The 15165-nt window shown below is 37.9% G+C and overlaps 1 protein-coding gene across 7 annotated transcripts in view; it reads right to left on the reverse strand.

Moving 5' to 3' along the window:
• Positions 1-1996: 1996 nt before the first annotated feature.
• Positions 1997-15165, reverse strand: part of ZNF529 (zinc finger protein 529) — a 59522-nt gene continuing 46353 nt past the window's right edge. For 4 of the 7 annotated variants that reach the window (XM_019015314.4, XM_063701848.1, XM_055369145.2 and 1 more), the window contains 3 exons: positions 13413-13506; positions 12295-12421; positions 1997-5924 (listed from right to left, as the gene is read on the reverse strand). In XM_019015314.4, coding sequence (XP_018870859.1) covers positions 4468-5924; positions 12295-12421; positions 13413-13466 — 1638 coding nt within the window. In that variant the 5' untranslated portion in view covers positions 13467-13506 and the 3' untranslated portion in view covers positions 1997-4467. Of the gene's footprint in view, positions 5925-6839; positions 6961-9490; positions 9592-12294; positions 12422-13412; positions 13507-15165 lie in introns of those variants that run through there. The other 3 variants (XM_055369148.2, XM_019015316.4, XM_055369146.2) reach the window with 3 other exon arrangements.

The following is a 15165-nucleotide window of genomic DNA, read 5'->3' on the forward strand; positions in this document are numbered from 1 at the left end:
AGGTGGCAATATTGGGAGAATTAAGAAACAAAAAGAGACATACACAAAACAAATTAAAATATGGCAGAAGTCAGTCCTTCTTTACAAGCAATTAATTTAAATGTGTATTGATTAAACTCTCCAATTAAAAGGCAGAGATTGCCAGATGGATTAAAAAAAAATGATCCAACTATATGCTGTCCACAAGAGACTCAGTATAAATCCAAAAGTGTAAATAGTTTGAAAGTGAGAGGAGTGGACAAAGATTCCATGCAAATAGTTAAGCAAAAGAGAGGTAGGGTGGCTATGCTAGTATCAAACAAAATAGACTTTAAGTCAAAAATTTTTACAAGGGACAAAAAAAGAGACATTATATATTGATAAAACGGCCAATGCATCAAAAGATATAATAGTTATAAACACAAACACACCAAACAGCCCCAAAAGAAGTGAAGCAAACACTACAAAAAGTTGCAGGCAAAAAAAAAAAAAAAAAAAGTTCTACAATAGTTGGAGTCTTCAAAACTTCACATTCAATAATGGATGGAACATCTACACAGAAGATCAAGAAGGAAATAGAAAACTGGAAGATTATCAACTAACAACACCTAACATGTACACAACACTCTACCCCAAAACAGCAAAATACAAATTTCCTCATTTTTCTCAGTATGGTTAAGAATTTCCCAAATCTTCACATTTTAGTTTCTTATTGCTTAAGAATTCCTCCTTCAATTCATCTCTCTCCTTTCCTGTTTTATATGCGCAATAAAGGGAACCCAAGCCACAAGTTCAATAATTAGAAATCTCCGCTACTATTCAGTTTTCATTGGTTGGCAGCGCTACCTTCCACAAAACACTAGAACATGATTCAGCCAAGTTCCTTGCTACAATAACCTGTTTCTCATTTCTGAGACTAAAACATTATGGCCTTAAATGTCCATATTTCTACCAACATTTTGTTCATGATTGTTTCTTTAACATGAATACCGTTCATGACAGTATTCTTTAAAATGGAAGCTTTCTCTCCAGTGGTTCTATTTTTTTTTTTGAGTCCTCCCCAGAATCATTTTTACATCCGTATTTCTAGCATCCACCCTCAGAATTCTTCCAGCCTATTTGCCCACCACCCAGTTCCAAAGCTTGGACTTGCACATTTTTAGTTATTTGTTATAGCAGCACCCCACTTCTCAGTACCAACAACTGTCTTAGTTTGCTTAGGGTGTTGTAAGAAAATGCCATAGACTGTGAGGCTTAAATACAGATATTTATTTTCTCACTGTTCTAATTAAAATAGGGATTAGCAGGTTTAATTCCTGGTAAGGGCTCTCTTGGCTTCTCCTTGTGTCCTCATGTGGACTTCCCTTTGTGTGTGAGCATAGGGAGAGACGTCTCTCCTTCCTCTTCTCATAAGATCACCATTTGTATCAAATTAGAATCACATTCTTATGTCCTCATTGCCCTATGTCCAAATACAATCACATTGCAGGTTAAGGGGTAAATTCTGGCAAGTTGGAGTTGGGGTGGGGGGTGGCGCAGTGGGTTATATAACTCCAGAAATCTCAGTCACAGACTCTTTACCTGTCCCTAACATACATATATTAGTCGCCATTAAATTGAATTCCTTCAGGACATAAAAAATTTAATGGTGCAGGACAGCAGAAAACAGGATGAGACTGCAATATCCTATCCTATTGAATATGAGAATAAAGCTCCTATGCAGGCTAGAGAAAAGTCAGAAAGAATAAAGGGGCAAATGAAAATGGAAAGAATGGTGAAGTTTTATGTTTTTGAGTAAAAATAGTAAAAACCAAACAGTAATACCACCAATAATAATTATATTATGGTTTCAAGTAAGTGTGAAATGCCATAAGTTCATTACAAAGTTAAGTGAAAAATGTTAATATGATAAAAATATAGCTGTAACTACAAACAAGGAAAACATAATGATACATTTTATTCATTAATTTATTATTTGTTAATGACTTCAAAAAGTAAAAGCCAAGACACAAGGATATTTTGTTTCTCTCACTAATTTTAATGTCTGCATACAAGGTTTAGATATTTAGTTTTAATTTGTTTAAGCTGGAAGGAAAAAAACACACACAAAGAAATATAGGACAAGTTCTCCTGGAGAACTATACCCAAAAGAGGAACATCAGCACTGATGGTAACTCAGGATAAAAAGGTAGAATGAGATCCAAGAGTAAATTAGCTGTGTTGTTACATAAATAGAATTTAGTTTAGAAATAGAGCTACTACTCTATTTCAAAGATATGAAATAGCAAATATCCTGACAAAAAGGTTAACATACTCTTGTTCTTACTGTGTAGGACATGAAACAACAACCAATTACATATCTTTTAAAACTACTTGAATAAGCAATACTTACATAAAACATAGCTCAATATATCAGATGAGAAAATGGCTTAATACTGGTAATCATTCACACCGTTATAGAGTACATAAATTCTGGGAAAGACATCAGTTTCAAAAATTAAAATGTAATGAATGACAGTGACATAAATTTATCTGAAAATAATAGTAAAATTTTCTTATAAAAATCAAATAACCGGCCAGGCGTGGTGGCTCACGCCTGTAATCCCAGCACTTTGGGAGGCAGAGGCAGGGGGATCACGAGGTCAGGAAATCGAGACTGTCTTGGCCAACGTGGTGAAACTCCATCTCTACTAAAATACAATTAGCTGGGCATGGTGGCGCATGCCTGTAATCCCAGCTACTTGGCAGGCTGAGGCAGGGAAATCGCTTGAACCTGGGAGGTGGAGGTTGCAGTGAGCTGAGATGACACCACTGCACTCCAGCCTGGTGACAGTGCAAGGCTCTATCTCAAAATAAATAAATAAATCCAATAACCAGGCTGGGTGCGGTGGCTCATGCCTGTAATCCCAGCACTTTGGGAGGCTGAGGCGGGTGGATCACCTGAGGTCGGGAGTTCGAGACCAGACTGACCAACACAGAGATATCCCATCTCTACTAAAAATATAAAATTAGCCGGTCGTGGTGGTGCATGCCTGTAATCCCAGCTACTCAGGAGGCTGAGCAGGAGAATAGCTTGAACCCGGGAGGCAGAGGTTGAGGTGAGCCAAGACTGCGCCACTGCACTCCAGCCTAAGCAACAAGAGCAAAACTCTGTCTAAAAAAAAAAAAAAAAATCCAATAACCAGTGGCTCGTGATCTCACTGACTGCATAACCAAGTCAGCAGTACTAAGAGAGAGATGATTTTGGAGTTAAATGAGATTAGTTAAACCAAAGAAGGTCTGCTGATTGTTGAAATGCCCAAACCTAGTAAGTCAACTCTGAGAGGGAATAAAAAGAAAAATAATGATAATAGATTAAAAAAACAACTGAAGCCATGTTAATATATAGTTGTAAATTCTCTTAATGTAAGTTCAGTGATCATTTTTTCTCCCCTTTTAAAGGTGTTTGACAAATTTTAGAGTGATACTTTAAGAGAATGATAAATTTTAAGAGACTTACTGGGTGAGTAGTTTTATCAAATATTTAAAAGAGTTCTCTTCATTTGGATCCTGGTTGGTATAGCCTGCAGGTAAAAAGACTGCTTAAAGGAACTGGTTATATTCCAATAGAACACACATACACACTATATATATATAGTGCCCAGTATATAGTGTATATACTATATATACATATATTGTGTGTGTGTATATATATAGTGTGTTATGTAGTGCATGTGTGAGTATATATAGTATACATCACACACATATACATCACACACTATATACACACATATAGTATATGTGATATATATAGTATACATCACACATACACTATATACACTATATGTGTATATACACTATATGTACATAGTGTGTGTGTGTGTGTGTGTGTGTGTGTGTTATGGTGGAATATAACCAGTTCCTATGTATGTGTTTTTTTTGGGGGAATATGTTGTATCAAAATAAAGTAGAAATTTAAAGAGAAGTCAACAATTTGATGAAAATGGAAAGGAGATCACACTTCTATCATTCAAAACAAAACAAAATAAGAACATTACACAAAATGATGAGCTGTAAGACTGTAAAAATATATTGTATCTGACTAGGAGTTCTAACTCTCTGGAGGAAAATAAGTAAGTATAGATATCACAAGCAAAGAATTACAATGCAGAAAAGATATTGAAGTAATATTACAATTAAAAAACTGAATAGTCAAAAGAGCAATAATACAAACATCAAAAGCTATTGTAAACAAAACATGCCAGGATGAGAAACTCATGAAAAAAACTTTTTAACATAAAAAGGAGAAATATTTGGCAACATCTAACAAAGCTATACGTATATATCAGCTATGACTAAGCAATTCTGTGTCTACATACAGAATGACCATGAAGTCTAAAAACAGACTTTAAGAGAGGGAGATACTGAATTGCCTTGATTACCTATTAAATCCATCCACAGTATTTTCCTGTGAAAATCAGAAATAAAAAACCACTTTATACATTTATTTCAGTCAAATGATTTCTCACCAGTGTAAATTTTCGGTTGGCAAGTAAGATGCCCAACAACACTAAAGGAATTCCCACACTCCTTACATTCATAGGGTTTATCATCAGTATGAATGCGCTGATGTTTGGTAAAGGATGAACTATGTCTAAAGGCCTTCCCACATGCCTTACATTCATAGGGTTTTTCTCCGGTATGAATTCTCTGATGTTCTGTAAGGGCTGAACTATGTCTAAAGGCCTTCCCACATACCTTACATTCATAAGGTTTCTCACCACTATGAATTCTTTGATGTTGAATAAGGGCTGACGTAAGTCTAAAGAACTTTCCACACTCCTTACATTCATAAGGTTTTTGACCACTGTGAATTCTTTCATGTCGAGTAAGTTCACTACCTACTCCAAATGCTTTCTCACATTCTTTACATTTATAGGGTTTTTCACCAGTATGAATCCTCTGATGTCTAGTCAGGGATGAACTATTTCTAAAGACCTTTCCACATGCTTTGCATTCATAGGGTTTCTTACCAGTATGAATTCTCTGATGACGAGCAAGTTCTCTACATACTCCAAAAGCCTTCCCACATTCCTTACATGCATAAGGTTTCTCACCAGTGTGAATTCTCTGATGTTCAATGAGCTGTGAACTAATTCTAAAAACCTTCTCACAGTGCACACATTTGTAGGGTTTCTCACCAGTATGAATTCTCTGATGTTCGGTAAGCTGTGAATGAAATCTGAAGTCCTTGCCACATTCCATACATTTGTAAGTTTTCTCATCAGTATGGATTTTCTGATGTCGAGTAAGTTGTGCATGCACTCTAAAGGATTTCCCACAGAATGAGCATTCAAAGTGTTTCTCACCATCATGAACTCTTTGAAGTGGAGTAACTTTTCCAACTCTTTCAAAGGTCCTTCTGTATTCCTTACATTTATAGAACTTCTCATTATGAATTTTCTGGTATACATTAAAGTCTTTATAAAAACTACATGTATTCCCATATTCCATATATTTACAAGGTTTCACACCAGTATGAATATTCAGTTGTAACATATTGGAGTTATCTATCCCAAAGGTTTTCCAACATTGATTACATTCATAGTTTTTTCCACCAGTATGTATTTTCTGATATTCATCAAACTCTAAGTCACAACTGAAGACCTTCTCATATTCCTTGTATTCATAGGGCTTCTCACTGTCATGAGTTCTCCGAGGTAAAGTAAGAGATTCATGAGTTTTGTAACTGGGCACATTTTCAGAGATGATTTTCATTTGACTGAAATATCCCACTTCAGGTCCTTGTACTTCAATCTTGCTTTTGCTTTGCCAGTCATTTCTGAAAATGGAACCTTCAAGGCCACATAACTTGCTACTTTCCATTACCTCCCACTGAGAACCAGTGTTTTGAATAATATCTTTTCCTACAGATAACTGCTTAGTCTCATTCCTGGACTCCAAATCTGAAAGAAAGGAAAAAATAATTTTCATGTACTACAAAAATAAAACAGTTATGGAAAGAAGAGACAATTTAAGAATAATTCACCATATACATGAATTGGTTAAAATACTGTCATGAAAGATAAAGAGAGCTCACAGAGTAACAGCAGAACATAAAGATTATGAGGACTGTGATAAAGGTAACAGATTAAGTCAGTGGATCTGAAATTTGTGTGTTGGTCATCACCTGGTAAGCTCTTTGGTTAAACAGAATCAAAATCTGTAGATGTAGAACTAGTCATTAGCATCTTGTAGAGGTAATGCTAATGCAGATCAAAATTTGATAATCCATATATACTAACACTTTTGTGGTTTTCCTCCCCAAAAATACACTTTACCGAGGATAATAACAAGGTGCAGTTTGTTAAGACCTCATTTTGCCTGGGCGTGTTGGCTCATGCCTGTAATCCTAGCACTCTGGGAGGGCAAGGTGGGTGGGTTACCTGAGCTCAGAACTTTGCGACCAGTGAAACCCTGCCTCTACTAAAATACAAACAGCTGGGCGTGATGGCATGCACCTGTAGTCCCAGCTACTCGGGAGGCTGAGGCACAAGAATTGCTTGAACCCAGGAGGTGGAGGCTGCAGGGAGCTGAGATTGCACCACTGCACTCTAGCCTGGGCAGCAGAGCAAGAGTCCGTCTCAAAAAAAAAAACCACCTCATTTTAACGCATTCTCCTAATCATTTTTCATCTCCTAGATCAAAACAAATTTCCTATCATTTAGAGCTATCCACAGGACATTTCATTTCACATAAATGGTCTCTTTGTATGCCAGCTTCTTTTCTTTGTTAAAGTCTCAAGATACCCTCAGAAAGGGCATATTAGTTGACCCTAAATAACTTCATTTCTGTTTCTAATCCCATATCTAGTGCCTTACCCTCATATATATTTTTCAGTTGTGTATTCAGTACTTTTCTCTTACACCATTTACTTCCTTATTCCTTAAATTCCACAAGGACAAATGTAATAAATTTTCATGTGCCAATGTATAACAAGACCTAAGGACACAGTATATGATAATTAATTAGAGGAAAAGTAAATCACTGTATGAATGAATCTAAATAAAAATAAAAGTATATATACAAAGATAAGTCACTAGAAAACAATAATTATCAAAATAATTATGTAACTATAAGAATAATGCCAGTTATCAATGCCTCCCAACCCTCACATTGTATTAGTGATTACTTATGTATATTTATAATACAGTAAGATACATAAATATGGCGAACATTCATATGTATTTATTTTCCAACTGCTTCTCCACCTACACATATTGTCCACCACTATTACTTATTCTCTCTTATGCAGAGCCATGATTGACATGTGGAATGAAGAAATACAATCGGGATGTGTTATTTACTTCTCTTCAACAGCATATTTACATTTACTCCGCCGTCCTCCTAAAACCTTCCTCTATTTTTTCTTTTATCTTCTTTTACAGATATTCCTTTCCATTTTCTTATAGCAAAAGTCAACTAATGCTGTACTTTCCAAAAATATATTTCAGATATTAAAATAATATCTGAATATAATTATAACTACTGTTAGACTTACACAGTTCTGAGCAAGGGCTTATGTGTGAAAAGGAGAATATGTTAACAGAATCATATGAAGAAGGTGGTCTAGGTAGACAAGATTGGAAGGCACTTTGTAGCAAAGGATTTTATGGACATCATCTGGAGGCCAACATTGAGAGAAGGGAATGCCTGAGGAAAACTCAGAGCAACACATAAACACTGCATGATAAAGGGCAGGAATAATTTTCTGTGACTTAATTATGTATAAGATGAAATAATGCAGGCATCAATATCTGACGACAACATTAAAACCAGATTTGAGTGCCAGTATCAGTAAATCAAAAGAAGTTTCAGTTAGAAATAAAGAAGCTCTCTACTAGGCTGGGTGCAGTAGCTGTAACATCTGTAATCCCAGCATTTTGAGAGGCCAAGGTGTGTGGATCACTTGAGGTCAGTAGTTTGAGAGCAGCCTGGCCAACATGGCAAAACCCCGTCTCTACTAAAAATACAAAAAAACTTAGGCATGGTGGCACATGCCTGTAATCCCAGCTAATTGGGAGGCTGAGGCAGGAGAATCGCTCAGACCTGGGAGACGGAGGTTGCAGTGAGCTGAGACCGCCACCACACTCCAGGCTGGGCAACAGAGTGAGACTACGTCTTAAAAAAAAAAGAAGCTCACTATTAAATAACTGTTGAGTCAATGTGGAAATGTAACTGAAATCACAAAGTTTGTAGAGAACCATGATGTTGAAAACATTTCTAACTGACATCTATAGAACGCAAATACATTTGTCTCATAAAAAGTAAAAACTTAAATGCTTTTTTTAAAAAAAGTAAAAATAACCAATGTATATATCCTACTAAAGACAAAAGAACAGTGACCTAAAGAAAAGGTGAGGAATTAGCAAACAATCACTATGTGATGAAAACATACACAAAATGTTATTAAGACTCCTATGCTAATAAAGCTGAAAATGTAGACTAATGAATGAATTTCTTGGTAAAGGAATATTTAAAACCAACCCAAAAAGCAACAATAGTTGGAAAAAAACAAATTCCTGGAATGAGATAAAATGTTCACTCACTCCATGAAACAAAAAAATCATAACCATGCCTTATTGTCCTTGTCATTGAAATAAACCAGATAATAAGCCAGGAATCCTAGAACAAAGACCTGAATCATGATCTGGACCAGGGGAGGTATGAGATGTAACCTGTAATGTTTTGCCAGAAAGAAAAAAGTTTTACAACAGTGGGTCACATCAAAGGGACACAAAAATAGTTTGCGGGAGCTAAAGTGCCACCATTTTGACAATACAAGAGTCAAATGAGGGGAAAAAAGTTTATGTACTGAAACATGCTAAACTAAACAAAACCAGAAAAATGCACTCATATCCAATTCAATGCTGGGTCTGGGGTAGGGAGGGTATGGAATGAGCCTTGGATAAGCTTTTGACAAAAAGTGAGAATAAATTCAAAGGTTAAAGGATAAAGCCAAAGCACACAGAAATCACCATAAGAAACATGGTATCAGTATATCAAAATTTCATCCAATAGTCATACAGCTGGACATCAAAAATCAGACTCTGGTGGGCTAATGTATACCGAACCAATAAAATCAATAAACATAATGAGACTTAATAGAAGGTATGAAAATTTCTAGTGCACCACTTGAGGTGGCTACTTACTTACAGTAATATAAAAGACATATAATAAAAAAAGCCTCTTTGCCTTTCCTACTAGAATTACGAAAGTTTACCAAAGAACATGACAGCAACTAATATATAAAATGAATGACAAATTGAAACACATTGATTCCAATGAGGACTTCCAATTGCAAAAACATTAGGTGAATCACTGAAAAGGAACTGTGTATCTATAAAATGCCAAATTAAGACCACAGAGATTGGTTTCTGACCACACTGTCTGAATTAGCTCTTTCTCCATCATACGCCATCCCTTTATTCTTATACATATCACTATATATGTTCTCTACTTATCTGTTTACTTGTTTATTATACATCTCAAGACCTAGTATGTCAATTCCATGAGAGCAGGGTCTGTATTGGTCTTGTTCACCATTGTACTGATATCTGTCTCAATGTAGACCTGAATAAATATTGAGAATATGAATGAGCATTTTTTTTTGGTCAATATATACATACATAAGTCTAAATACAAGATGAACTGGAAAACAGTTGGTGGCACTGAAGATCTTAATTTCCTCCAAGTGCCAGGCTTTTGTTTCTTTTTTTAAAACAAACAAACAAAAAAAACACAGTCTGGGCTGGGTGCAGTGGCTCACACCTGTAATCCCACCACTTTGGGAGGCCAAGGCGGGCAGATCACGAGGTCAGGAGATTGAGACTATCCTGGCTAACACGGTGATACCCCATCTCTACTAAAAATACAAAAAATTAGCCGGGCGTGGTGGCATGCGCCTGTAGTCCCAGCTACTCGGGAGGCTGAGACAGAATGGCATGAACCCAGGAGACAGAGGTTGCAGCGAGCTGAGATTGTGCCACTGCACTCCAGCCTGGGTGACAGAGCGAGACTGTCTCAAAAAAATCAATCAATAAAATCAACAACAACAACAACAACAACAACATCAAAATAAAAACCCACAGGCTTTTGAAGGGATTTTCCCAACAGAATCACAGGGGCTAATCTCCCTCCTGGACCAGATGGGCTTTGTGCTTTGGCAATGACTTTCTATCACAGATTGGCCATCACTCACCTGGACCTGTCTTCTTTCACATCCCATAAACTCTATAGAGCAACTTCCCTTCCTCCAGTAAGGTGATCTCAATTGGATTAGAAATGGAAGACTGCTTACAACAAAGAAATGTAACAATGTATTTTTTTATTATAGCCAATTTTTAAAATACAGCTTTGAGAATTGGCTAAAGTTTTACTAAATAAAATCAAAATTATATTGATAAAGATGTCAGAAAAGAGAAATGTGAGGGAACTGCAAAAACACTCACCTTAGAGTAACCACAGAATTATCAAGTATAAAGAGACTAGACAGGTAAAGAAAGCTCTTATGTTATTTAAACCCATACTAATTCTTTGTCTGGAGAAGCAGTATAACAGTTAAAAAATACTGTCTTTGGTGCCAGATTGCCTGGGTAGAAAGCCTACCTCTGCAATTAAGTGGCTGTGTAGCCTTGCAGAAGTACCTAAATACTCTCTGTTGTAAGCAACCTCTTCTGTACAACAATAATACAAATAGCACTTATATCACAGAGTTATTGTAAGAATTAAACAAGTCCTTTTTTTATGAGATGGAGTCTTGCCCTGTTGCCCAGGCTGGAGTGCAGTGGCGCAATCTTGGCTCATTGCAACCTCTACCTCCCAAGTTCAAGCGGGTTCCAGCAATTCTCCTGCCTCAGCCTCCTGAGTAGCTGGGACTACAGGCACATGCCACCATGCCCAGCTGATTCTTTTGTATGTTAGTAGAGATGGGGTTTCACCGTGTTGCCCAGGTTGGTCGCGAACTCCTGAGCTCAGGCAATCCACCCACCACCTCGGCCTCCCAAAGTGCTGGGATTACAGGCATGAGCCACCGCGCCCAGCCAAGAGTCAATTATGTAAAGTGCTTAGGATGGGGCCAAGTAGAAGGCAAGAACTATGGAAGCTGAGAGGAAAGTTAGTAACTTTCTGAGCTATTAAAAGGTCCTTGGTGGAATACTAATTTAATGTTAAATGTAAAGTTCTTTAGCCATAAAGCAGGTGGGAGGAAATGAATATGAACTCTTTATCAGTCCATCAATATATAAATTGTAGAGATTCTTTTAACGATTATAACAAATCAGGACACACAGTATGTTAAAAGTTCTCCCAGAAGGCAGGTAAGAATATAAAGTATTTATAGCAATTCTGACCTCAAACACAATGTACAGGTTGTACATGCCGAATCTACGATCTGAAATTCAGCTACAAAATCCTAAACTTTTTGAGCACTGACATGATGCTACAAGTGAAATACACATAACTACTTAACACAAACTTTGTTTCATGCACAAAACTATTAAAAACATTGTATAAAATTACTTTCAGTCTATGTGTATAAAGTGTACATGAAACACAAATGAATTTTGTGTTTCAATTGGGTTCCATCCCTAAGATGTCTCATTATGTATATGCAGATATTCCAAAATCTGAAAAAAAATCCCAAATCCAAAACACTCTCATCCGAGGTATTTTGGATAAGGGATACTCAACCTGTAATGTCTCAATGATATGCTGTATGTGTCCCATAAGTCAAATCCAGCTCCTTGGTATCAAAGAAGGTAGAAATTATACGAAGGGCCTAAGAAGGTAAGAATATCATGAAGAATGTTAAAGACTAATGGAGATGTCATTTGCAACACAACAATACTGAAAGCATGCCTTTGAAATCAGAAGTTCACCTAGTTTCTTAAAACATAGCCTTGAGGACGGCGCAGTGGCTCACACCTGTAATCCCAGCACTTTGGGAGGCCAAGGTGGGCGAATCACAAGGTCAGGGGTTCAAGACCAGCCTGGCCAGCATGGTGAAACCCTGTCTCTACTAAAAATACAAAAAATTAGATGGGCATAGTGGCGGGCTCCTGTAATCCCAGCTACTCGGGAGGCTGAGGTAGAAGAATCGCTTGAACCCGGGAGGCAGAGGTTGCAGTGAGCCAAGATCATGTCACTGCACTCCAACCTGGGTGACAGAGTGAGACTCCATCTCAAAAACAAAACAAAACATAGCCTTGAGTTCACTGAATATCAGCTGATAGTCTAGAGAGTATATTCTAAGTCATTTGAGGCAGATAAATTTACCCAGTGAGAGTAAGTTGCTGTAGTTTTCCATCATCACATCCCAGTACAAGTTCCTCTGAGCAGAATCCAGATATTCCCATTCCTCCTGAGAGAAGTTGATGACCACATCCCTGAGTGTCACCAGTTCCTGAAACAACAAACCCGTACATTACAGGTAAAATTTAAGGAAATATTTTTGAGAAAAAGACAAGAGGAATTGCCTTATAGCAAGGGGATTGGACAGTAAACAAGGAGGCCAAAAGAAGACTGTGACATGGGAAGTAAGGAAATTAGTGCTTCCAAACCAGACTATCATCTTTCAAGACTCCCTTTGATCCACTGAAATCTTTCTGCATACTTATGGGATCTCTTATTTAGCCAACCATGTCTGGAAATTAATAACCAGTTTACAAATTAAAAGAAGTACTATATACAAGCACATTTCATGCTATGTGCCTGCCTCATGAATCATCAATAAAGGTAAGTTTCTATACTGTCATTCCCCTGTACAGGAGAAAAATATCTAACTTTGAAAATGGGGTATGAACAAAATTAAAGATTTCTTGTAGCTCCAAGTTCATTACTATGTGACGTATTATTTCACATTATATAATAACAATTATTACTTCCAGCGATAAAGTTTTTAGTAAGTGTTTTTTAGTGGCTACAGAGTAGTTTTCTTGTTAAAAATATAATAGCCTTAATTATATTCCAACGTTTAGGTTAGAGAAGGTCTTCTCCAATTCTGCGTCTACAATCATCATCATTTTGTATGACTTGAGGCCATTCAACATCAAATCAATCTACCTGGAAACTCAAGTCTGTGGAGAAGGTCAGAGTATGCCCAATTATCAAACAGATCCATCTGCTTTTTCCCTATCCAAGAATATGACAAGGAAAAGTCTAGGGATTCAACTTTTGCTTTATATCTGCTCTTGACAGAGGACTGAACACATAGGAGTGTTGAACATTCTTTGGGGAATAGAGGCACACAGGAGGGACACTGTGCTGTTAGACTCCAGCCCTTACTAGAAAGCGAAGAAGTATGGGGTTGTGGTACAGGTTCTTTGACAGAGGTGTTTGGTAGGAAGAATCAGAAAAAGGAAATATCACAAAGAAAAGAGAAATAGTTAACTTACATGGTCCATGGTTAGAACTGTAAAGAATTGGTCAGGGAATTCCACTTCTGGCATGACAGCATGAGGAGCTCCATGGACATGATCCCCAATGAAACTGTAAAAATTATTTTTTAAGAAAGAACCACCATTTAAAGTCTCTGGAAATGGTGCTAGGAATGTACAGCAAATGAAGAAACAATTAGTTTAAGAGAATCTCAAAAAACATGTTAAGAACTCTTAGAGTCTAGACTCTGTGAACCAAACCTGAGCCCTCCATTGTCCATTCTATCTTGGTGAGAAAGACTCCACTCCAGACAGGATAGCCAAGGGCACGGGGCTTCTTCACCACTTCTCAACCCTTGCCCCAGTCGGATAGCTATCTTCCTAGGTGGCGTAAGACATCATCACTTTTCACTCTGCCCCAGTTACCTGTTGCACAGCTGAAGAATGAGGACTCCCTTCCTCTGCCTAGCCCCAAAACATGAAATGTAGGCTTTAACTTGGATGTGGTACTGCTGAGTATACTGAGGTTTCCGAGTGTTGTGTCCTGGCTCCCGGGGCAAGTGTTCCATGCCCAAACAGGCAAGCCAGGGAGACCTGGCTGCTGCCCCATCTGCCATCTACCAAGCACTCAGCTCCTAAAGCAGGGGAATCACTCAGAGAGACGCACGCCATTGTCCCTACCTCCAGCACTAGAATGGTGGCTCTGAGATTTTGTCCAGGGGGAGAAGCAGGCCACAGAACAGAGTTCTGTATTGCTCCTCAAAGGAACTGAATTGACTTGCAACAGAATGTGGAGAAGTTTAAACCTAAGGGCAATGTCAAAAACTGAAACTTTTGGTGAAGGGCAATTGGGAGGAGGTTGATAGATTAGAGATGTATATTATACTGTAGGGTGGCTTGTTTGCCAGACAGAAACTGAGAGACACCTGGGAAGACATTCTATTGTCAGAACAAATCTCAAACACTGACCTCAAAAAAGCCCCAGTTTGATTACATTAGCCTGTGAAGCAATGTATACTCCAGGGCACTTATGAAAGCAATACTGCCATAAGTTGCAATTAGTGGTGCTTAACAGCTGGGGGTGGTCAGGGAGATGCTCAAAGACAGCCCTGTCAAAACCACTATCATCTAATGCTGTCTGTAAAAGTAGGCAAGGCTGTACTCCCAATGAGCAACATCAGAGATTTTACAACATGGTGGGAACAGACTTCACTAAAATAATCCAGAGAGTCCATTCTCATGCTGCTATAAGGATACACCCAAGACTAGGTAATTTACAAAGGAAAGAGGCTTAATTGACTCACAGTTCTGCATGGCTGGGGAGGCCTCAGGAAACTTACAATCATGGCAGACGGCACCTCTTCACAGGGTGGTAGGAGACAGAATGAGAGCCGAGCTAAGGGGGAAGCCCCTTATAAAACCATCAGCTCTTGTGAGAACTCACTCACTATTACAAGAACAGTATGGGGGAAACCACCCCCATGATTCAATTATCTCCACCTGGTCCTGCCCTTGACATGTGGGGATTATTACAATTCAAGGTGAGTTTTGGGTGGAGATACAAGAGCCAAACCATATTACAGTCACTAAGCAGGTAAATAAGCAAGTACCAATAACAAGCCCTGAGGCAGAGGGTGTGGACAAAAGTACTGGAGTTCCAACAATTGTCTATAATGTCCACTTTCCACAAACAAGAGACAGGCAAAGAAACAGGAAAGTATGATTCACACACTGGAAAAGAAGCCCACAACAGAAACTGCTCGTGAGAGCA

The sequence above is a fragment of the Gorilla gorilla genome, chromosome 20 (genome assembly GCF_029281585.2).
Source record: "Gorilla gorilla gorilla isolate KB3781 chromosome 20, NHGRI_mGorGor1-v2.1_pri, whole genome shotgun sequence".
NCBI classification, from domain to species: domain Eukaryota; kingdom Metazoa; phylum Chordata; class Mammalia; order Primates; family Hominidae; genus Gorilla; species Gorilla gorilla.